Raw genomic sequence first — 24071 nt, 5'->3', positions numbered from 1 at the left:
GCCTGCCTTCTCCCCATATCCCTTGACTCCACTAGCCCCTAGAGCTTTCTTAAATTTATCCAGTGACTTGGCCTCCACTGCCCACTGTGGCAGGGAATTCCATAAATTTACAACTCTGGGTGAAAAAGTTTTTTCTCACCTCAGTCTTAAATGACCTCCCCTTTATTCTAAACTGTGGCCCCTGGTTCTGGACTCGCCCCAACATTGGGAACATTTTTCCTGCATCTAGCTTGTCCAGTCCTTTTATAATTTTATACGTTTCTATAAGATCCCCCTCATCCTTCTAAACTCCAGTGAATACAAGCCAACTCTTTTCAATCTTTTCTCATATGACAGTCCCGCCATCCCAGGGATCAATCTCATGAAACTACGCTGCACTGCCTCAATCACAAGGATGTCCTTCCTCAAATTAGGAGACCCAAAACTGTACACAATACTCCAGATGTGGTCTCACCAGGGCCCTATACAACTATGTACCTGCACACCTATTCTAATCCCCTAGGCTATTCCATTTACTGTGGAAGTTCTGCCAAAGTATAGTGAGCAGTGATTACAAAGTGATCTTGATCAAATCGGCCAAGGAATAGCGGATGGAGTTTAATTCATATAAACGTGAGGTGTGCAATTTGGTAGGACAAACTTTGGCAGGACTTCCACAGTAAATGGTAGAGCCTAGGGCAGTAGAATAGGTGTGCAGGTACATAATTCCATGAAGGTGACAACAGAGATAGATAGGGCTATGAAGAAGGCAGTTGTGGCACACTTGCCTTCATCAGTCAGAGTTTTGAGTACAGACGTTGGGGCATCATGTTACTGTCGTACAAAATGCTGCTATGACCACACTTGGAGCACTGTGCACAGTTCTGTTCACCCAGCTATGGGAAGGATGTCATTAATCTGGAAAGGGTTCAAGAAATATGTAAGGTCTTTACTAGGTGTGGAATGTTTGAGTTATAAGAACAGTTTGGATAGTCTGAGTTCTTGTTGCCCTGCAGTATAGGAGGCTGAGAGGTGACCTAAGAGGTTTATAAAACCATGAGCTATTATAGGTCAATTTTAAATTAAACGGTCAATATAAAATCATAAGCCACAGTCTTTTCCCCAATGCATGGGAAACGAAAACCAGAGAGCATAGGTTTAAGGTGAGAGGGAAAGATTTAAAAAGGACATAAGGGGTAACATTTTTTACATAGTGGGTGATGAGCATATGGAATGTGCTCCAGAAGAAGTAGTCAGGGTGAATCCGAATACTACATTTAAAGGACAGGTACATAGGATAGGAAAGGTGTGGGCCAGGGCCAGGCCCAGGCAAGTGGGACTAGCTCGGGTTAGGTAACTTGGTCGGTGTGGATGAGTTGGAGCAACGGGCTTGTCTCTATGCTGTATAGCTCCATGACAATTATCCACCACCAGAGGCCACTTGGCATACATCATTCCGCTTCATGGGACATCACAGCAATGAGGCCTGAAGCACAATTTTACCAGCAGGGTCACGTAAGGTTAGCGTTACCATGGGAACTACATGATATGTCAGTATGAGGAGTCAGGTGGATCATCAGGTTCGAACCTAACATGAAGGCCTTGGAGAAGATGCAGGATTGATTTCCTGTGTGTGGGATTTATTTTACAACGATCCAAAAGTGAAGATTATTCCCTTTAGAAAGAGAAAGGTCAAGGGGAGTTCTAGCAAAAGAATTCCAAATAATCCAGGGTCTAGACCAAGAGAAGGTCCTCCCATTAATGGAAACGTTGAGAACAAGGTGGCAAAGATTTAAGGTACAAAAGGACAAACAAGACAAGACAAGACGAGACAACTTACTTTAAAAACAAAACTCATGGAATTGGCATTTGGAATTCACTGTCTGACAAGATGGTGGAGGCAGATTCAATGATAGCTTTCACAGTGAACTGAATCAGTACTTAAAAGTTAAAAGGAGCATCTCTGAAGAGCTGAGAGCACTGACCAGAATTAGCTGGATTGCTCTTGCAGAAATCAGCATAAACTTAGAACGGCCAAATGGTCCCATTCCATGCTGTAGCAATTATTCTGCAACTACTTGTCTTGATTCAGTATGGAATAACAGAAGAACATGGAATTACGTTAGAATTACAAACTCTGCTGTCCATCTGGCCAAACCCCCAAATTTCACCAGTTTCACCGTCCTGCTGATGTATGCCTCGTTGTCATTGTCCCCTCAGCCAACAATGAACCATTGTACATTTCCTTGAGCATCGTCTACTTTGATCTGTTCTTTTCACACCTCTTTGTACCCTTCCATATCTCTCGTTTTCCTCTCCCCTGACTCTCAGTCTGAAGAAAGGTCTCGACCCGAAACGTCACCTATCCCTTCTCTCCAGCCCGATGAGTTACTCCAGCATTTTGTGTCTATCTTTGGAGAAAACCAGCATCTGCAGTTCCTTCCTACTCAAACATTACTGAATATTGTGTTTCTGTGAAACTATCCACCCATTCAGGTATTTAACCATTTCATCCTAAATCGTATCACTATCTTATTCACTTCCAAAGCCAATAGTTAAATTAGGCGTCTTGGTCTCTTGCCTAGAGAAGACTCAAAAAGTCAACAATATTTCCTACCGATTACTATCCAGTGTGGTTTTTTTGCTGAGTTTCCTACTGTCAATCACTATTCAGTGTACTTTCTTTGCTTCTACTTCAAAATCAAGGATAACGCCTCTACTCTGGTTTGTGGGTTCTGAGGTGGCAAATGTGGTCATAGATTGGGTAAGAGATGCCCAAAACGACGGGCAGGTGGGTAGTTTTCTTTACACGGAGCTCCTGTGCTCTCTTTGTGTAGATTCAAAGTTCCCAATACCATACAGAATAGCATCCCCACTTTAGGTGATCATGACCAGAGATCCCTGGAGTCAGTGGGGATGTTGCACTCTTTTAGGAGGCTTTGAACAGACTCTTGGATCTTTTACTTGGTCTGCTTGGTAATCTCCTCCCATGACAGAACTCAGTAGTTTGCCTCGAGTGTCAAGTGACAGTCAGATGTTGTACCCTGCCTGGTCTCCCAGTTCCTGCCGCTGAAAAACACCCCCACAACATGATGCTGCCATCATGGCCTACTCCTGCACCTACTGTCTATTGTCTATTGTATTTTGAAAAGATATTTGTTAAGGGTTCACGTACAAAGTTATTGCCTGGGGTGGTAATATATTAGCACAGATGCAGCATTATACACAGGTCATATAGGGATCCCTAAATGCCTCAGAACTATATAGCTTATTTCAATGGTTATAAAGTCAACAACACCTCTGTGGTTCAGGAGTAGACCATGGTAGGGAAGGATAGATTAGCACAGATGAACAGACAGAGAATTACTGACACCCTCAGGTTACAATTTAGGGATGCGTGCCTAAATGCCTCAGGAAAGCAGACTATATAAATGGTGGCTTATTTCATGCAGCGAGACCTGGGTTTCATGGTAGTTGAAGGTAGGCATGCAGGTGCAGCAGGCAGTAAAGAAAAATGGTATGTTAGCTTTCATTGCAAAATGATTTGTATGGTTCTTCAGGAGTGAACCACACACCTGGAGTATTGCGTACTGTTTGGTCTCCAAATCTGAGGAAGGACATTATTGCCATAGAGGGAGTGCAGAAACGGTTCACCAGACTGATTCCTGGGATGTCAGGACTGTCTTATGAAGAAAGACTGGATAGGGTTTATACTCTCTAGAATTTAGGAGATTGAGAGGGGATCATAGAAACTTACAAAATTCTTAAGGGGTTGGACAGGCTAGATGCAGGAAGATTGTTCCCGATGTTAGGGAAGTCCAGGACAAGGGGCACACTGAGATCCTCAAGAACCAACGCAGAGATGCCATTCAGTAGTTGAGGCCAGTTCATTGGCTATATTTAAAGGGAATTAATGGCTAAGATATGGAACACCAACGCTGCGTGCCAATCAATGGTAAACCATCACCTCCTTATCAAGAACCTGCCTTAAGATTCTGCTGACATAGTCCGGAGGAAGAGTCCTAAACACTTCTAAACCTCAGAGAAAAAATTCCCATCATATGTGAATACGCAAACCCTTTTATTTTAAATTGTGGTCCCAAGTTCTAGATTCTCCCTCAAGAGGAAACATAACCAATCTCTCCCATTCCAGGTATCAGATTGGTTAACCTTCTTCGAACTGTTTCCATAGTATATACATCCTTCCTGAAAACGGGGACCAATAATGTATGCAGTACTCCATGTGGTCTCAGTAATCCGCAATGTTACTGCAGCTTAAACTTCCTACAATTTGAGTTTTCCAATTACTTCCTGGCCTACATACCAGCCTTTGCAATAATACACAAGGACATCCAGATCCCTAAGTACCTCGGTGTGACCCCGCTCCCTCACCTCGGGAGTGGAGTGTGAGGATTGCTTTTTGTATACAGTGGGACATAGATCAGTTACAGAAATGCGCAGAGAAAAGACAAGTGCAGTTTAACCCAAGCAATTGCGAGGTGTTGCACTTTGGGAGGTCAAATGCAAGAAAATGTACAATTCATGGTGAGACCCTCAACAACACTCTGTAAGTGACAACACAGGTAGACAGAGTGGTAAAGACGGCATATTGCATGCTTGCTTTCATTGATTGTGGCATCGAATAGAACGGTCAAAAGGTAATGATGCATCTTTATAGGACTTTGGTTAAGTCACATTTGGAGTTTTGCATGCCGATCTGGTCGTCCCAATGCAGCAAAAATGTGGAGGCTTCCCGAGAAAAGACTGCAGAGGAGGTTTACCATTATGATGTCTGGTTTAGGGTGTATTAGCTACAAAGAGAGGTTGGACAGACTTAAGATTGTTTTCTCTGTAACGTCGGAGGTTGAAGAGAGACCAGAGGGAAGTATATAAAATTATGAGAGGCATAGTTAGAGTAGACAGTCGGAACCCGCTTTCCCAAGTTGGAAATGTCAGACCAGAGGACATAGCTTTAAGGTGAGAGGGGTAAAGTTTAAAGGAAATGTGCGGGGCAGTTTTGTTTTAACAGTGGGTGGAGATTGCCTGAATGCATTGCTGGGGGTGGTGGTGGAGGCAGATACGATAGTAGCATTTAAGATTGGCACATTAATATGCAGGGATATGGATTGGATACAGGCAGGTAAGAGTTGGTCTTGGCACATGTTGGGCACAAACATTGTGTGCCAACTGGATTGTTTCCTGTGCTGTACTGTTTTATGTTCTATGAATGCAGGACATACTGGAACTTACAAGGGCCAGCAGGCTAGGTCTAGGAATTACATTTTTTTTCCCCAGCAGATGAATTAAGGGCCAGGGCTTACAGTATCAAAACAAAAGTAAGGATGTATAGGATTAAAATAAGGAGACATTTCTTTGTGCAAAGAATAGTGAATCTTTGTACTCCTGTATCACACGGGGCTGTGGAGGTCCAGTCCTCAAGTCTTCTGATTTTGAAGAGTTGTCATACTAATTGTAGTTTTAAACATTATTTATTTTAATTTTATTTTTTAATTATTTTTACTAGAAGAAATTGTACAATGTATGTAACATTCGGCATGTAAAATGATACAATTATTGTACAGCTTCAATTTTGATCTTTTAACCTGAAAATAAGGGGAAAGAAAAGAGAAAGAGCAAGAGAGAAAAAGTGAAAAGTGAAAAGATAGGACCCCTAGACTGCCAAAGTAGTGTGGCCAAAGAGCGAACAAAGATATGAGAAGGAAAAAAAAAAATTAAAAAGTGGAGATATACCTGCCCCTCATCCTCCCTACCCACCCACCTCACCCAACCCAACCCATAGTTGGATTTAAATCCAAATTGGTGTTGCGCCATACTATCCTTGTAAGAATTCGGTGAAGGGTGGCCATGTCTTGAAAAATTGACCTGGTTTTTCTGCCAAGACAAGCCTAATATTTTCCAAATGTAGTGTCTCGGACATGTTTGTGATCCACATCTTTACAGTAGGGACTGATGAGTGTTTCAGGCCAGTAGTTTTAAACATTATGATATTCAAGGGACACCGCATAGTGAGGAAAAATGGCATTGAAGTAGAAGATCGGCTCTTTGCAAGAGGAGGCTCAGAGGGCCAAGTGGCTCCTGTTTCTTATATTTGTTGTGAGCTGCCTAATCCTCAATCTGTGCCAATATGTTACTTCCTGAACCATGAGTTTGTATTTCACAACAACATGCTTCTGGAAATATAAGTGCAGTAAATCAACCAGTACCCTGATATTCATAACTCATTACTCCAAAAAACGTGTATGTTTCAATAAACTTTGACCCAAATTCTTAAACAAACTTTTATGACATGCCTCATTACAAAAGCAAATATTTGCTGTGCTTTAAAGGTAACATATTTTTCCACTGCTTCTTTAATGACCCATTTCCATTTAAAATACTGTATGACAAATCATGATAGCAATTTTCAGGAATGCAAATATCCCTGATTAGAACCAACTAAACAAATCACATTTTGGAATTTGAAAATAATTAATGCACTAAACCAAAAGTCCAAATCAAGACAAGATGATTCCATGAGTATAAAGGAACTGAAGATGCTGGTTTAAACCGAAGATAGACACAAAACGTTGGAGAAACTCAGCGGGACAGGCAGTATCTCTGGAGAGAAGGAAAGGGTGACGTTTCGGGCTTTCGACACATTCTCAGACTAGTCAGGAGAAAGAGAAATGAGAGATATGGATAGTGATGCAGCGAGATATAGAACAAATGAATGAAAGATATGCAAAATAGTAACAATGGTAAAGGAAACATGCCATTGTTAGCTGTTTGCTAGGTGAAAGATGATTCTATACTCCTGTCACAATGCCTACCTGTACCTTCAGTCGGAGAGTTTAGGTGGTGCAGTTCGTGGCAAGACAATGTTGGGCTCTTCATTTCATGTGCAGGAGATCGCATGGGTTCAAGCTTCATTTGCTCCTCTGCACCTGGTCTTTCCATTGTCTCTGCAAGAAATAGCAAACAATTATGTCAAATATCAACATGCCTCATTTGGCAATGCCATGTTCTGAAAGGCAAAAGGTTTTCAAATAATGTCAATCCGGGAAAGAATTATATATATTAATCAGAAGCGTTGTCCCACTAGTTTAATTTTAAATACTTTAATAAAGAATTGCTGGCATCAACATTTAGGAGAAATGACCACATGTTTTTCCAGCACATTTTCCATTTTTTATCGGTGTTCATCTTCTTCTGTAAACTGTTCCATTAGCACACAATTATTACAAACAGTTCCTTCTAACAGTTCCTGTTCCACTCCACTTCAAATTGGCCATCAACGCCTATCTCCCTCCAAAACACAGACATTTGACATACCGGCTCTGACAAATTGTGACCATTCATCAACTTGCCTTTGTTCTCCAAAGATCTTGAATGTGTTATTTGGATTTGGGAAGTAATATGCACAGGTCCTGGGTTCAATCCTGACCTCCAGTGTTGTATGTGTGAAGTTTGCACGTTTCCCTGTGGTTACATGGGTTTCCTCCAGGTGTTCTGGTTTCTTCCCACATCCCAATGACATGCAGGTTAGTAGGTTTATTGACCATTGCAACTTACCCCTAATGCGTAGGTGAGTGGTAAAATCTGTGTGGAGTTGATAAATTGTGGTTGGGATAAAAATGGGATTGATGTTGATGGATATTTGGTTAGTATAGATGAGCAGAGGTATTTAAAGATTTGTTGTCCTCAGGATGAAGGAATTGTTTTGAAATTTTGATCACTAATTGAGAAAACCTAACGTGGGGAACTATCATCCTGTCATCTACCCTGTCAAGTCCTTTAGGGATTTACGTTTCAGCAAGATAATCTCTCCTTTTTAAAAAATAAATTTGGGCATATCGGGCCAGTGTGCTCTGTTATCATCGGTCAATCTCCCCTCTCATAAAGGAACATCTATCTGCACCTTCACTGCACAGCAGCAAGTATATTCTTCATTGGAAGTGTGACCTCACCTGTATACAAATGTTCCAGGTGCAGTCTCACCTGGGCTTTCACACATTTCAGGAAGACACATTTGCTTCTGCAATCAAATGCACTTCCAACAAAGACCAACATAGCATTTGCGTTCAGATTGATTTTCTGTAACTGCGTTCAATTTTAGCTTTTAACACCAACTCTCACCATTTAAAATAGAACTCTGTTCTTATGTTTTTCCACTGAAGTGGATGACGTCACGCTTTTCCGCATTATACTCCATATGCCACGTTCTCACCCACTCATTTCCCCTTCAAACCTCTCTGCATCCTCCTCACAATACACAATGGCAGCCAGATTTGCACCATTAGCAAATTTGAATACATCGTGCCCGGTCCCCTCAAAGGCCAGAAATCAAAAGATTATATTAAAGAAATCAAGGGATGGGGGGGATAGCTCAGGAAAACGGTACTGATGTAAAAGGTCAGCACAATCTTCAAGTGAGTTTATTGTCATGTGTCCCTGTATAGGACAATGACATTCTTGCTTTGCTTCAGCACACAGAACATAGTAGGCATTTACTACAAAAAAGATCAGTGTGTCCATATACCATGTATATAAATATATACACACATGAATAAATAAACTGTTTGATGAAATTTGCAAATAACAAAAAATGGGTTATTAATAATCAGAGTTTTGTCCGAGCCATGAATTTTAATTGTTTGATGGCTGTGGGGAAGAATAGCTATTCCTGAACCTGGTTTTTTGCAGTCGTTCAGGCTCCTGTGCCCTCTACCTGAAGGTGATGCAGAGGAGATGAGTGTGTGGCCAGGATGGTAGGTGGGTCTTTGGTGATACTGCCCCAGCCAGTGTTTTGAGGCAGCGACTGCGCTAAATAGCCCCAGTCATGGAAGGGAGGTACAATAGGGAGCCGATGATGGACTGGGGGCAGTGTTTACTACTCTTTTGTAGTCCCATTTGACTCCTCTCCAGGGCGCTGAAATTGCCGAACCAAGCCACGAGGTGTTGCAAATTCCATTAGGTCCCGCATGCTCTCTACTGTGCACTGGGGATCTTACTTCCCACACCCTCAAGCTCGGCTGTGAAAGGTTCAACCTCTGGGAGATTGAAGATGGCCGGGTGACGCGAGGGTTGACGGTTCACAGGACAACCGGATGAAGGCGACAACCGTAACAGTCTTTGACGACCAGCTGCAGTTGTATATGTGGGCTGTTTTTATATTTTACTTATTGTATGGCAATCTTACTGATCTGTGTACCCTGGTAAACGTGATAGTAAAGGAACCATTGAACTTTCAGCTGGTCCCTTCATAACTCCCTAGTTCACTCTTCCATCATCATCCATACTCAACTTCTCTTCCTCGGTACCCTTTCCTCACAGTGGCAGATGCTGCAACACCTGTCCTTAAACTTCCTTTCTCATCAGGAACCCAAACGCTCATTCACTTACACTTCTTCCAATTTATTCCAATTAATTTAGTGCTTATGTGGCCTTCTCTTCTTCAGATAAATTGAATGCTGATTGGGTGAAGACTCTGCAGAATACCTCAACTCAGTTGGTCATTCCCACTTTGACCTCTTCATCTTTGTTCCACTGATGCCCGGGCTCAATACTTCCATGTAGGAATGTTATAGTTGTCAGGACCCTATTGAATTCAGCAAGTTCAAGTTTGTGTCCGAAGTGGCCAAGTTCACCACAAGATTTGAGTATAGAAGTTGGGATGTAATGTTAAAATTGTTCAAGGCATTGGTGAGGCCAATTTTGGAGTATGGTGTACAATTTTGTTCACCTAATTATAGGAAGGATGTCAACAAAATAGAGAGAGTACAGAGGAGATTTACTAGAATGTTGCCTGGGTTTCAGCAACTAAGTTACAGAGAAAGGTTGAACAAGTTAGGGCTTTATTCTTTGGAGCGCAGAAGGTTAAGGGGGGACTTGATAGAGGTCTTTAAAATGATGAGAGGGATAGACAGAGTTGACGTGGATAAGCTTTTCCCACTGAGAGTAGGGAAGATTCAAACAAGGGGACATGACTTGAGAATTAAGGGACAGAAGTTTAGGGGTAACATGAGGGGGAACTTCTTTACTCAGAGAGTGGTGGCTGTGTGGAATGAGCTTCCAGTGAAGGTGGTGGAGGCAGGTTCATTTTTATCATTTAAAAATAAATTGGATACTTATATGGAGGGGAAAGGAATGGAGGGTTATGGTCTGAACGCAGGTGTATTGGACTAGGGGATATTACGTGTTCGGCACGGACTAGAAGGGTCGAGATGGCCTGTTTCCGTGCTGTAATTGTTATATGGTTATATGGTTATAAGATCGTCAACCTGGATTTCTTTCTCTTTCTCTCTATACATGTCACCTGACTTGCTGCCCTTTTCCAACCTTCTCTTTTTGCTTCAGATTCTCAACAACAGCTGTATTCTGTACCTCATAATTCAAGCATATTTTTTTACCTTTTGTCCCAGTCATTATCTTTTACTTAAGAGCCTGTCCCACTTGCCGATTTTTTCGGCGACTGCCGGCATAATTGACTGACGCATCAGGTCGCCGAAAAATTTGCGGCGTGATGACGTATTCACGCGCGGTGTTTTTTCAAGTGTCGCAACATTTTCTTTGGTCGCCGTTGGATTTTGAAATGTTCCAAAATCTTTTGGCGACCTTGAAATGACGCCGGCAGTCGCTGAAAATATCACCAAGTGGGACAACACCCACTCTGGACAAATGAGCCTCTATTAACATATCTCTTCCAATCACTCCATCGACACCAACCTGTATGGTTAACGTTGTCACATTCACTCTCCCATCACAAATATCCCCGTTGTTCTCTCATCTCCATGAGCATAAAACATGCAACTTTTCCCGATAAAGATCATTATCCGAAACATTAACTCTGTTTCTCTCTCCAGAGATACAGCCTGACGTGCTAATCATTTCTAGTATTTTCTGCTTTTAATGCAAAGAATAATGTCTTATTGCAATTTCAGATTGTTTTCTCCACTCCACCACGTCTTCAGTTGCGTACCGTCTAAACCATAGAAATGCCTTGTCAAAAATTCTCTGTATAGAACTGTACAGGCCTTGGTGAGGCCAATTCTGGAGTATGGTGTAAAATTTTGTTCTAATTATAGGAAGGATGTCAACAAAATAGAGAGAGTACAGAGGAGATTTACTAGAATGTTGCCTGGGTTTCAGCAACTAAGTTACAGAGAAAGGTGTGAACTAAACTTTTTAGTTGGAACCATCCTAAGGGGGGACTTTAGCTTGGTGTCTGTTTTTGTACAGTTGCATTCCTATCATTCATAGTGGGTCATCTTCCTGCTTTAAGCACGTTGTGCAAGTATAAATACTTGTTCATAAGATCATAAGTGATAGGAGTAGAATTAGGTCATTCAGCCCCAAAACGTTACCCTGCCATTCAGTCATGGCTGATCTATCTCTCACTCCTAATCCCATTCTCCTGCCTTCTCCCCATAACTCTGACACCCGCACTAATCAAGAATCTATCTATCTCTGCCTTAAATATATCCACTGACTTTGCCTCACAGTCTTCTGTGGTAAAGAATTGCAGATTCACCACCCTCTGACTAAAGAAATTCATCTCCTTGCCATGAACGTTCTTTAATTCTGAGGCTACACTCCCCCACTAATGGAAACATCCTCTCCACATCCACTCTATCCAAGCCTTTCACGATTCTGTACATTTCAATAAGGTCCCCCTTCACTCTTCTAAACTCCAGCAAGTACAGGCCCAGTGTCGTCAAACGCTCATCATATGTTAATCTACTCATTCCTAGGATAATTCTTGTAAACCTCCTCTGGACCCTCTCCAGAGCCAACACATCCTTCCTCAGATATGGTGCCCACATCTGTAATGGTAGCCACATCTGCTTAAATGGCCACTGCAATCTAATGTAACAAATAAACTGCAAAGTACTCTGAAGGTTTCTCAGAGATATTATCGGGCATTATAAATACAAGGCTTCTTTTAAAAATAACTATTGTCAACATATAAATAATGCAATTGAGGTAAAAGAGTCCTGATGCTATCAGTGCACAACATTGGCAGCTGTACACTGAGGTCCTAGGCACTAGAATATGGGGCTAGTGGAGTCAAGGGATATGGGAAGAAGGCAGGCACGGGTTATTGATAGAGGACGATCAGCCATGATCATAATGAATGGCGGTGCTGGCTCGAAGGGCCGAATGGCCTCCTCCTACATCTATTTTCTATGTTTCTATGTTTCTAATATTAAGCGCAAGCTCCCTGTCTTTCTATTTCTCTTTCCTCCTTTAAAATATCCCTAAAACCATTCTTTTTATTCAAGATTAGGTCATCTGCAGCAATATTTTATACAGGTATACCGCCGATCTTCCAGCAACTGGTGGTCTGGCACCTCCAAAATTAAGAGGGCACAATGGAAATCCCCTCCGGAAGTCCCCCCTCGATGAGGTGGCCGATCTTGACCTCATCAAGACTTCTGTGCCGAAAAACTTGCCGAATTTGTCCCTGTGGCCAGGGCTCTGGAACGCCACTGCTGGTGTGACCGTTCCCATAGCCAATTCCCCCCCCCCACTCCCCTCCAAGGCCGTGACCTCTGCTGAGCCAGCAAACTGGATAACACGATAAGGCTCTGGAATCAAGGGTACTGGAAAATCGGTGAACCATATTTTTTTGGTATAAATATAAAATGCAGATCTTTCTTCCTTTTCCTCAGCTCCATTCCCCAAATAAAACTGCACAGGAGATCTCGATGAAGGGGTCTGTGATGGACATGGGGAAATGAGAATGGCAGAGTAACAAATTGCAAGGGACCAAGGTAATTCCTCATTCAATTACATAGATACATAGACAATAGGTGCAGGAGAAGGCCATTCAGCCCTTCGAGCCAGCACTTGAGCGCCACTTGCCATTCAATGTGATCATGGCTGATCATCCACAATCTGTACCCCGTTCCTGCCTTCTCCCCATACCCCTTCATTCCGTTAGCCCTAAGAGCTCTATCTAACTCTCTTTTGAATGCATCCAGTGAATCGGCCTCCATTACCTTCTGAGGTGGAGAATTCCACAAATTCACAACTTTCTGTGTGAAAACGTTTTTCCTCCTCTCAGTTCTAAATGACCTACCCCTTATTCTTAAACTGTTGGCCCCTGGTTCTGGACTCCAACATCGGGAACATGTTTCCTGCATCTAGCGTGTCCAATCCCTTAATAATTTTAATATCAGGATACATGGCACAGAGAACGACAGTTGGAAACATATGCTTTATCTTCTCCAGTATCCTTTACTGACTAAATTTAAAAAAAAAAAGCAAATTATGATCGTAAAGTTTCAGACGTATCCTTACCAAGAACACTGAAGGGAGATTCTGTGCTCATCTGTGCTGACTGCGATATCATATTCATAACTATCCCTTCTTCGTGATGTTTATTACCAAAATACAACACTTCCTCGCCAGCTGGAAAGTAGTGCATTTCTGTAAAAGTACAGAGGAGCTCAAAGTTTACCACATATCCACTTTCTGAAAAGCATTGCTGGTAAAAATGTTAATATAAAGGTCAATTCTTCCAGCAATCTGTTTTTTCTCCTCCACCAGAGGCATGGAAATGTGTTCAGGTCTGTGATACAATTTCATTCCACAGCATTCGTGGTTCAGGGGTATAATTCCCGCCTACCATGCGGGAGACCCGGGTTCAAATCCCGGCCAGTGCAAAAAAAACCCCATACAGCTGTCTCTGACCGTTGAGACTTTTAGATAGGCACATGGCCATGCAGAGATATAAATGTAGGTAGAGGATATTAATTTAACTTGGTACCATTTTCATCACATTGTGGACGGAAGGGTCTGTGTTTTGGGCAGTGGCGTAGCTGGTAGAGCTGCTGCCTCACAGCTCCAGAGACCCGGTTTCAATTCTGATCTCTGGTGCTGGCTATGTGGAGTTTGCACGCTCATCTTGTGAGTGCGTGAGTTTCTTTCGGGTGCTCCGGTTTTATCCCGCATCCGAAAGACATGCGGGTTTAAGTTAATTGGCCTCTGAAAATTAAATTGCCCCCAGTATATAGGGAGTGGATGGGAAATTCAGGATGACATAGAACCAGTGTGAACGGGTGATCAATGGTCGGCGTGGCCTGCATGGGCCAAGAGACCCGTTTCCATGCTGTACGTCTAAACTAAACTAAAGGCCTGTCTCTGTCTCCTCCCACCCTCCTATCCGCCCGCCCTCGGGCTCCTCCTCCTCCCCTTTTCCTTCCTTCTCCCCCCCCACCCCCCATCAGTCTGAAGAAGGGTTTTGGCCCGAAACGTTGCCTATTTCCTTCTCTCCATAGATGCTGCTGCACCCGCTGAGTTTCTCCAGCAATTTTGTGTACCTTCGATTTTCCAGCATCTGCAGTTCCTTCTTAAACTAAAGGCCTAATCGCTTGTCCTTGCAAACGTTCCAAAGTTCAATAGTTGACACAGCATTTCGAATGTATTTATCAGTATTGCTTATCCTAAATTAAAAACTCTGGCTCCCAAGTTTCTGTTTTCTCTTCAAAAGTATACGTAGTCTAAAGAAGGGTCTTGACCCAAAACATCATCTATTCATGTTCTCCAGACTTGCTGCCTGACCAGCTGAGTTAATCCAGCACTTTTGAGTAATAACCACCATCTGTTTCTCCACTAGCACATCTACTGATTATGCAGAGCTAATACATAACCTATAATATATTACTTTGAAGTTGCACACATCCATTTATACATACGATTCCTTCTGTTTTCCTCGTTTCCCAGTTTGCAACCTAGTGAAAAATTTAGAATTGCACTAAATCCTAATATCTAAGCAAATACACATTTTGACTCTTACTACTTACTACTTACTGGAATCAAGGTGAAGGAATATTTTAGATTTTATCTGTTAGGAAATTGTTCGATTGCTAAACTAAATTATGATCTCTCTCTACAAATGTTGGACATTAAATATGACTAACTCCAATCAAATCTAATAAACAAATTGCTCAACACCACCAACAGGAGGAGAGTTGCTGGAGGAACTCAGGCAGCATCTGCGGAGGGAAATGGACAGAGGATGACTCGGGTCGAGACCCTTCATCTGGACTGGAAGAGTAGAGGGGAGAAAGCCAATGTAAAGAACTGAGTGGGAATGATGGGGGGGGGGGGGGGGGGGAGAGTTGGCAAGCAATAGGTGGATCCAGGCATGGAAGGGGTTGGTTAGCAGATGGAGTCAAGTGGAGGAGGAAAGAGTGGAGATAGTGACAAAGGTTTTGAAGGGAGAAGTGGAGACCTTTGTTGCTGAACGGTCTCAATCCTAAATATCAATTGCCTTCTTCTCTCCAGATGCTGCCTGACCTTCCGAGTTTCTCCAGCGAGTTGTTTTTGCTCCTGATTCCAACATCTGCAGTCCCTTGTGTCTCCAATCTGAGGTGTCACATTGGACACAGTTTGTATCAGCTGCATATTTATCTTCTCTCACCCAAAGGTGCATTAGAAGATATCTAATAGGCCATGAATAAGTCACAATATAGGTAGCTGTGTTAATATCTATGTTTTTACTTTTGGATCTATTTCCCTGCTACCCCATTTAATGATTTGTAATCTGGGCATGATGTCGAGTAGATTTACTTACAACTAAATGATGAAGTTAGACACAAAAAACTGGAGTAACTCAGCAGTTCAGTGCATCTCTGGAGAAATGTTTTAGGTGACATTTTGGGTCGAGACCCTTCTTCAGTCTGCTTGTCAGAGCGAGGAAGAGAACTTCTTCAAAGTAGGCATACCTTGAGGAGATTTCACAGTGGAGCAGACAAAATGTGTGGGAAGGAACTGCAGATGCTGGTTTATAACCGAAGATAGACACAAAGGAATAGGTGACGTTTCGGATCGAAACACTTCTTCAAACTGTTAGGTGACGTTTCGGGTCGAGACCCTTCTTCAGGCTGGTATGTGATCTTTCGGGTCGAGACCCATCTTCAGTCTGAAAAAATATCACCTATTCCTTTTCTCCAGAGATGTAGTCTGACCCGCTGAGTTGATCCAGCTTTTTGTGTCTTTCAATTATGACGTTGTTCTTCTCCAATATAAGTCACAATATAGGTAGCTGTGTTAATATCTATGTTTTTATTTTTGGATCTATTTGCCTGCTACTCTTTAAAGCACACTTTTCCCTTTGTAAATTCACAATATCACTCTTCTATTTATTATCTCCTAATTGCCTTCCACAACCCAGATCACAGAAACATTATCCTTCCATCCTCCTCTCTCCCCACCCCCACCAATCCTAATCCCACTATATGTTCTCAAGAGGTAAAAAAAAAAGCTGATGGACTATTAAACCAATCCACAAAGTTCTATTATTAGGTGGAAAACTGTTGGGTTTGAAAGGAATGGAAATATCTAAGATCTAGGATGAAGCGTAGGATGTAGTCCAGACTAATTGGGCCAACGTACCGCAATGCCTGTGCTATTTTAAGTCACTTTTTTAAAAAAAATTTAGCGAGAGGACATGGTTTGTTAAAAAATCTTTAAATGTTCCTTTTACAATTTAAAATATTAGAATTCAGAATCTCATTTACTTCAGATTTTTTTTTTTTTTTAAATATTTTACAAATCAAAACATTGTTTATGTGATTTAGCAGACTAAGAAAAAGATAGATGATTTGCACATTGTAATTACAATTGGTCAGAAAATACTAGGATCAGAAAGGATCTGATTTTGTTCCATTCCAGATGTGCAACTGTCTACAACTCTGCAGCTGTTAATCTCTGCTGTGAGTATATTAATCAAGTAGGGGCAAGTATCTCATAAACAAGAGCATCCACACCATGGGCGATTATCAGAAACAGAATACTCTTAAACAGGCACCCACAAGGGCTTCACAAAATTGCTGGAGAAACTCAGCGGGTGCAGCAGCATCTATGGAGCGAAGGAAATAGGTAACGTTTCGGGCCGAAACGTTACCTATTTCCTTCGCTCCATAGATGCTGCTGCACCCGCTGAGTTTCTCCAGCATTTTTGTGTACCTTTGATTTTCCAGCATCTGCAGTTCCTTCTTGAAACACCCACAAGGGCTTTCTGTGGGCCTTCTAAGTTGGCAACTTACCAATAGCAAGTACAAGTTAAATGCAAAAATATGGCTCTTTGTTCTGACATTTTAATACATCTTCACAGACATTGCAGAAAGTCACACTACTAGAAATGAATACCAGAATTCACTCAATTTATAGTCATGAAAAAACAAAGTGGTTCTTCTACCCAGCTTGTACCATGCGTCATGATATGGGAACCCTTGAAGCATCTGGAACCATGTAAAATCATCTGACCACATAACAGTCACTAAAAATACTCAGCAGTGATATGTGGATCTCTTTAAAGATGGATCAAGTGTCTGCAGACAGTGTCACAAACCCAGTATTAGCTGGACACACGACTCAAAATGGATTGAAAAAAAATGTATGCTACATTAAAACAATTTCTCATATATCGTAAATCAGTATTTCTGATGCACATCTTTTAAATAATTACATACATTTTATTTGGGTGTGGCTTTATTACAACTCCAAAACAAATATCTGATGATAATTAATGTTTCGGGCTGCTGATCTTTCTTTCTCTTCAGATGCTATATGACCTCATAAACATAGAAAAGTACAGCAAAGGAACAGACATTTTGGCCCACAATGTCTGTACTGAATATAATGCCGTGCTAAAGTAATAACCATATAGCTGCACAATTACAGCCCGGAAACCCTCCACTCCTGGATAGTCCGTATGAACCTATTTTTTTTTCCTCTTAGTCCCACCTGCCTGCACTATCGTATTTACCCCCCACCATTCCCTGGCAGCCTGTTCCATAGGCCTACCCAATTCTTTTTAAAATGAAAGCAATGCCCTGCCTCCACCACTTCCACCTTGAAGATATTCCCTCTCGTCTCTGGTATTTCAACTCTGGAGTAAAGAAGATTTCCCCCTCATATTACCCCTAAACTTTGTCCCTTAATTCTCAAGTCAGTTTTCATGTTAGATGAATCAACTCCCTATTCTCGACGGGAAAAGGTTGTTCCTCAACTCTCCCAGTTCTATCCCTCTCATCATTTTAAAGACCTTGTTCAGGTCAAATCCCTTAACCTTCTGAATCCAGAGAATAACCACAACTTCTGAAAACCTATCTCTGTAATCTCTGATCTCATCTACTGCACAAGATCCCTATTGCTCCACTCCTGGATATCCTATGATTCCTTTAGCCCCCTTTTAAATCTAACTATCTCTTTAGAAAACCACCACCAATTGGCCTCCACTGCCTTCTGTGGCAGGCAATTCCCGCCACATCTCTGTGGGTGAAAACTTTTCCCGCTCATCTCTTTAGTCCTAAATATGGCCTACCTCCTCTATTGGTAAATTGTGATCCCTGGGGAAAGGACAAGACATCCGGACCATGTTCACATCCCATGTATTTCCCAACCTTTGCAGTTTTCATCTTAGATTACAACTCTGTCCCGACGTTGACCGGGTGGGTTTTGTTCCTCACCTCTCTCCTTCTAAATTCTGTGAATACAAGCAGGGTCGACCCATTCATTTCATCATATGTCATCCCGCCATCTCGGGAATTAACCTGATGAACCTACGCTGCACTCCCTCAATAGCAAGAATGCCCTTCCTTAAATTAGGAGACCAGAATTGCACACAATACTCCAGGTGCAGTCTCACCAGGGCCCTGTACAACTGCAGTCCACCTGCCTTCTGTGAATTCCAGAAAACTCAACTCTCTGAAATGGCAGGGTTTGCCATCCCATCCAGTCGTAAAGGGCCTCATTTTCACATGCACTGAACTGGTTCCAAAAAACCCTAAGGAAAATCAGTTGAGAATTTTTCCTGCAGAGCCTATCCAATCCTTTAAGAATATATATATATTCCATACAATGATTATTTCCTTCTGAAATTCTATAAAAACACACCCTGTCGACCCAAAATTAGGAAGGAAATAGCGTAAGTAGCGCTAGATTTGGGATAGACACAAAATGTTGGAGTAACTCAGCAGGACAGACTGCATCTCTAGGGAGAAGAAATAGGTGACGTTTCGGGTCGAGACCCTTCTTCAGACTTCTTCAGACAAAGGATTTTGGATGTTCAGTTGAGAATGAAGAAGTTAAAAGAGGGGAAAGCATGTCTCACAATTAGTACTGACATAAGAGTAGACACTAGAATGCTGCAATTTCATGAGCACACATTGCACAAGGAGAAAAACTAGGCTGCCTTTCCCAATGCAGAATGAAGAGCATATTGGAGGAGGTATTATCCTGCATTTATGTTAAATCAATGCACCAATCACCCCCTCACTGGGGATGGCACAGTGGCGCAGAGGTAGAGTTGTAGCCTTACAGCGCCAAAGATCCTGGTTCGATCCTGACTACAGGTTTCTTCCAATTTCTTCCAGTCTAGTGAGCTGAATTTGGTGCTCGCAATGTTGTCTCCCTTACATTTGAGAAACCCAACACAGGTTGGGTTACCACTCCGTACAACACCTCCAATCCATCTGAAAGGATGACCACATTGCCAGATACCCTCCACACCTCACAACTGCCTACCACTTTAGTTTTCTATCCCATTTCTACTATGGCCTCGCTGCCTTTGGCCTCAAACAAATTCAATGCAAGGTTAATAAACAGTATCTAACCTTCCACATCACGGCCTGTAGTGTACAACAACTTTGAGTTCAACTATTCCAAATATTAGCTTTCACAGCATGTATCAGCCTTGGCCAATTCTCATCAAAAGTTATGAATGTGTGATGTATTATTTTTCTAATCACACTTGTCAATTGATCCGAGTTTTTCGAACATCGTCTAATTTTAAATCTGCAATATATTGTATCTCACACTTCCAGCATTGTGTTTTCCTCTCCTTCCTCTCTCCTCATTTATCTCCTTCTGTTCACATGTCCTCCAGAGCGATCAGCTGTGATCACAAGCCTTCAATAACCCAAGCCAGCTGGCACGATATATCACTTAGTCTCTCTAACTTCATCCTATCGTACAAATTCCCTTTGTTCTCTCCTCGAAAATATAAAAACATACCCGATTTCTAAATTTCTGGTCAAATGAATTTAATGTTTCTACAAATGCTTTCCAATTTCTTCCAGCATTTCAATTTTTTCCATTTTGGCTTGGAACCTCTGCTTTCGCTCTCCCATGTGATATCAGGGACAAGGTATATTTTATTGCACATAGACATTGAAAGAACTGGAGCTTTTCTCCCAAGTATAGAGAAAATTAAAAAAGAAATTCAACACCCTTGCTCAAAATAACAAAGAGCTTTGACAAAGCAACTCATAGGAAATCATTTCCTCTAGCAAAGAGCTCAGCAACCAGGTATCATTGATTTAAAATAATTGGCGGAATCACTTCCATAAATTGGAATGTTAGGATGTGTAACATACTAGTGAAAGGAAATTCTGATCTTGGATGTGTATTTATTTATGTGATGTTTGTGTGCGATTCACATCTCCTCGAAAACACGACGCGCTAACGGTAGGTATGTTGCAAAACGTACCTTCAGCGACGCTACAGTTCTGTCGCTGCCCGTGTGCGCGACTTTGGCGCCTTTGAGAGGGGGGCGGGTTTAAAACTCGATTTTCTCTAGGCTATTGAAATCGATGTTGTTCAGCCTGCTTAGTTGCTGACGAAAAATCGCTGCCACATTAGTTCGCTGCAACTATTTTTAAACTAAATTGGGTTATTTAATTGTTATAGTAGATTAAAAATCATTCTCTAAAGCCGCGAACGCCGACAACGGGACGGATCTTATGTAGGGGACAAAGCAAGGTAGGTTGTTTATTTTTACATTAAAAAGTGCTTCTTAAGATCCCTTTATTCAAAATTTTAAGTTGCGAGCATGCGACTTGGGGGCCCATTCAAACCCGCAGTATCTTTCATGCCGCATATGGGCTTCAAATCCACCGCAATGGCAACATTCCAAACCATCACGTTCCAGAAAAACCCACTCGCAAGCTGATTTAAATGGCTATTCATTTACAGCAATTGAACACTAAATTCCTTCCATTTGGCCAGTAAATTAATGTCAATGAGATTTAAAAATTATGTTTTATTGTGAATTCTTGTGTGAATGTTCTTTGGACACTGAGGCTATTTAAAAATGTTAATATTTTCTTAAAAAATGGATAGACGTTTAGATCTAGTAATTGAATTTTGGAATTTGCTACAACTGGGTAACTAACTAATTATATGCTTTAATTTCAGGTCATCCAAGTAAGATTGTTTAATATTTGTTTCAGAATGCTTCAATCTATAATAACTGAAAATGTCTTTCAGTTCTCTTAATTTTTAATAAAGTTATGGGCTTTTGACTGTTCTTGATCATAGCTTTTGTGTTAAGTCAATGGAAAATCAATAGGGAACAAGATGCTAATTTCCGAGTATGAAAATGGCCGTAACTCTCTCACCCATCTCCCCCCCTCCCCCTATCCCCCCCCTCCTCTCTCCTTTCCCCCCCCCCCCCCTGTCTCCTCTCTCTCCTCTCTCCCCCCTCCTCTCCTCTCTCTCTGCCTCTCTCCCCCCGTCCCCTACAAGTTATTGACATTTTAAACTTTACAAAAACCACCTTACAAAGCCACTTTTCATTTGCCCTGCCCGTCAGCCGCATTCGACGTCACCATGATATCACAATGGGATCCAGAATTTCATTTGAATTGATCTTATTCTAAAAAATACGTTGTTTTAATCAGGTTCTTCCGTATTCATTAACAGCTAACATTAAGGTGAGGAGAGGGGGAGCAGGGGGATAGAAGGAGAAGAGGCGGTAGGGAGGGGGGTAGGGAGGGAGAGCGAGGGGAAAGTTGGGGAGGTGGGGAGGGAGAGTGTGGGAGGAGGGGGGATAGAGGGAGACGAGGGGGATTGGGGGAGGTAGGGATTGGGGGATAGAGGGTGGGGAGGGTGTGGTGGGGGAAGTGAGGAGGGAGAGTGGGGGTTGGGATAGGGGGGAGTTGAGGAGTGGGGGTATGTATGCGTGTGTGTGAGATCCCGAAACTCTGCCAAAACAGTACACGATAGCGCTACAATTTTTGGCCCACCTTACTCACCGTTGTCCTGGTATGTGCAGTACAAAGGTTCGTTCAGATTTATGTTATATTTTACAAGTTACTGACATTTTAAACATTTTAAACCACTTTTCCACTTGCCCTGCCCGTCAGCAACGTATGACGTCACAATAGGATCCTGAATTTCATTATTAAAAAAACGCCTTTTTTTTGCACGTACTTAATTAACTTTAAGGGGCCCGAACAGCTCCACGGGTATGTTTTGTTCTACTTTACAAATGCCCCCACGGGACCTCTATTCACTTTATTAACTTTAACTTAATTTCAGCTGACAACGGCACAACTTTGAACGTGACAGTTGCACATGCGCAGTTTGGTGGAATATGGCGTTCGGGGAGCAGGAACAACGGGTCCGCACTTGGACTAGTAATTTGATAAATTTGGGGGGTTCTAAGGAAAATGTAGTAGTGTTTAAATAAATTGATCAGCTTTGTTAAATCCCAACAGCACAAAGAGTTAAATCCCCCATTCAGTTCTTTAAATATATAAATTAGTTGAAGGAATAGGGCACAATTGGCCACTTGAGCCTCTATCACGATTCAAAAAGATCACTGATGATCTGACTGCAGCCTAAACTCCATTTGGCTACTCTCAACTCTGCTTGCTCCAGTAACCTTTCATTCTGTCTCTTATTCTATTGCAAACTATAAACATTTGCCTGAAAAATATTTGAAGGTACTGCCAGGATTGTCATTTAAGGAAATTGTCTCATCTCTGATTTATTGGGGCAAAACCTTATTTTTAAGCAGAGGTCTCATTTTAAAGCAGTGATCTCTAGTTCTGGATTCCTTCTTGGGAAAACATCCTTTTCGCATCTTCCCTGTCAATTCGCCTCCGGATCTTATACATATCTTATACAAATTAACTTCCTCTCCTCTAAACAGATACAAACTGCTCAATCGCTCAAGAGGAACTTGCTTACTCTAGGTACTGCTCGAGTAAATCTCCTCTGAATCATTTCCAAAGCATCTCCATCTTTCCTTAAATAAGGATACTGGTCACTGTATACAATATTATAGATGACTACTCACCTTTGCCCAAGCATTCATGTTCTCTGGGGACGTGGCCTGACTCGCCGAGTTACTCCTGCACTTTGTGTCTTTTTTTAAATCAAATCTCCCAACTTTTATATTCAATTCCCCTCACAAAAAACAATAACAATTAGGAAATAATTAGGAAAGATAAACAACACATTCTCTTTCCTTATTATTTATTCACCTGCATACCAGCTTCTAGTGAATCATGGACACCCAGATCATTCTGCATTATCTCAGTATTTATTTTAAAATGTTTCCTGCCAGAAGGGATGGTTCCATATTTTCCCATATTAAACTCCACTTGCTAGGCCTTTGCCTACGCATTTAATCAATGTATGTCGTTTTATAACCTCCTCATGACCTCTTCACAAGTTTCACTATGACCTTTGATGCAGATCCTTATCAAATACCGTTCTGGTACTCTGGTAAATTCACTGGATCCCTTTCATCCACAGCACACGTCACTTCATCACAAAAGAGCTGCAATACTTCAAACATTATTTCCCTTTCAAACCATGCAAAATTTACCTATCACAAATCTTTCTCAGATCTTGCTATGTATGTAGCCTTTATAATTCATTCCCTAACATTCCCCATACCACTTGCAAATAAGCTTGTCGCTTCCTGCTTTATAACACCATTCTTTTTTTAAATAAAAGGAGTTACTATTTCCTTTTTCCACTCGAATGGAACCTGACCTGAATCTAGAAATTCTACCTTTGACAGAATTAGGCCGTTTGGGCTTTCATAAGTAAGCCAAACCTGGAGCAAATCTTAATAGTCTGAGTTAAATCAAACTTTCTTGGTTAGCATAATGAAGTAAGTAAGCTGTGAAACACGAGCACCAACCAACAGGACATAAATGGAACATTACTTTTGTTGCCCTTTGCACATCATCCATGCTATAAAATTCCAGACAGAGAAGTCATTTTGTAAATTGTGCTTGTACAAGAGTCAGTAAGAGACAAGTTAATTATAGAACTACTTTCAT

At 41.7% G+C, this 24071-nt stretch overlaps 1 protein-coding gene and 1 non-coding gene across 17 annotated transcripts in view; one reads left to right on the top strand and one right to left on the bottom strand.

The window, feature by feature from the left end:
- The window catches only part of LOC129714874 (microtubule-associated protein 4-like), a 251694-nt gene that overhangs the window by 93113 nt on the left and 134510 nt on the right, over window positions 1-24071 (bottom strand). For 10 of the 16 annotated variants that reach the window (XM_055664734.1, XM_055664736.1, XM_055664726.1 and 7 more), the window contains 2 exons: window positions 13282-13410; window positions 6810-6941 (listed from right to left, as the gene is read on the bottom strand). In XM_055664734.1, coding sequence (XP_055520709.1) covers window positions 6810-6941; window positions 13282-13410 — 261 coding nt within the window. The remainder of the gene's footprint in view (window positions 1-6809; window positions 6942-13281; window positions 13411-24071) is intronic. The other 6 variants (XM_055664735.1, XM_055664737.1, XM_055664727.1 and 3 more) reach the window with 3 other exon arrangements.
- trnag-acc (transfer RNA glycine (anticodon ACC)) lies at window positions 13576-13646 on the top strand. The gene has a single exon. It is a non-coding gene; the product is annotated as a tRNA-Gly (tRNA).

This window comes from Leucoraja erinacea, chromosome 43 (genome assembly GCF_028641065.1).
Source record: "Leucoraja erinacea ecotype New England chromosome 43, Leri_hhj_1, whole genome shotgun sequence".
NCBI classification, from domain to species: Eukaryota; Metazoa; Chordata; class Chondrichthyes; order Rajiformes; family Rajidae; genus Leucoraja; species Leucoraja erinaceus.
Note: the sequence above shows the minus strand (reverse complement) of the source record. Positions and strands in the feature narration are given on the sequence as shown.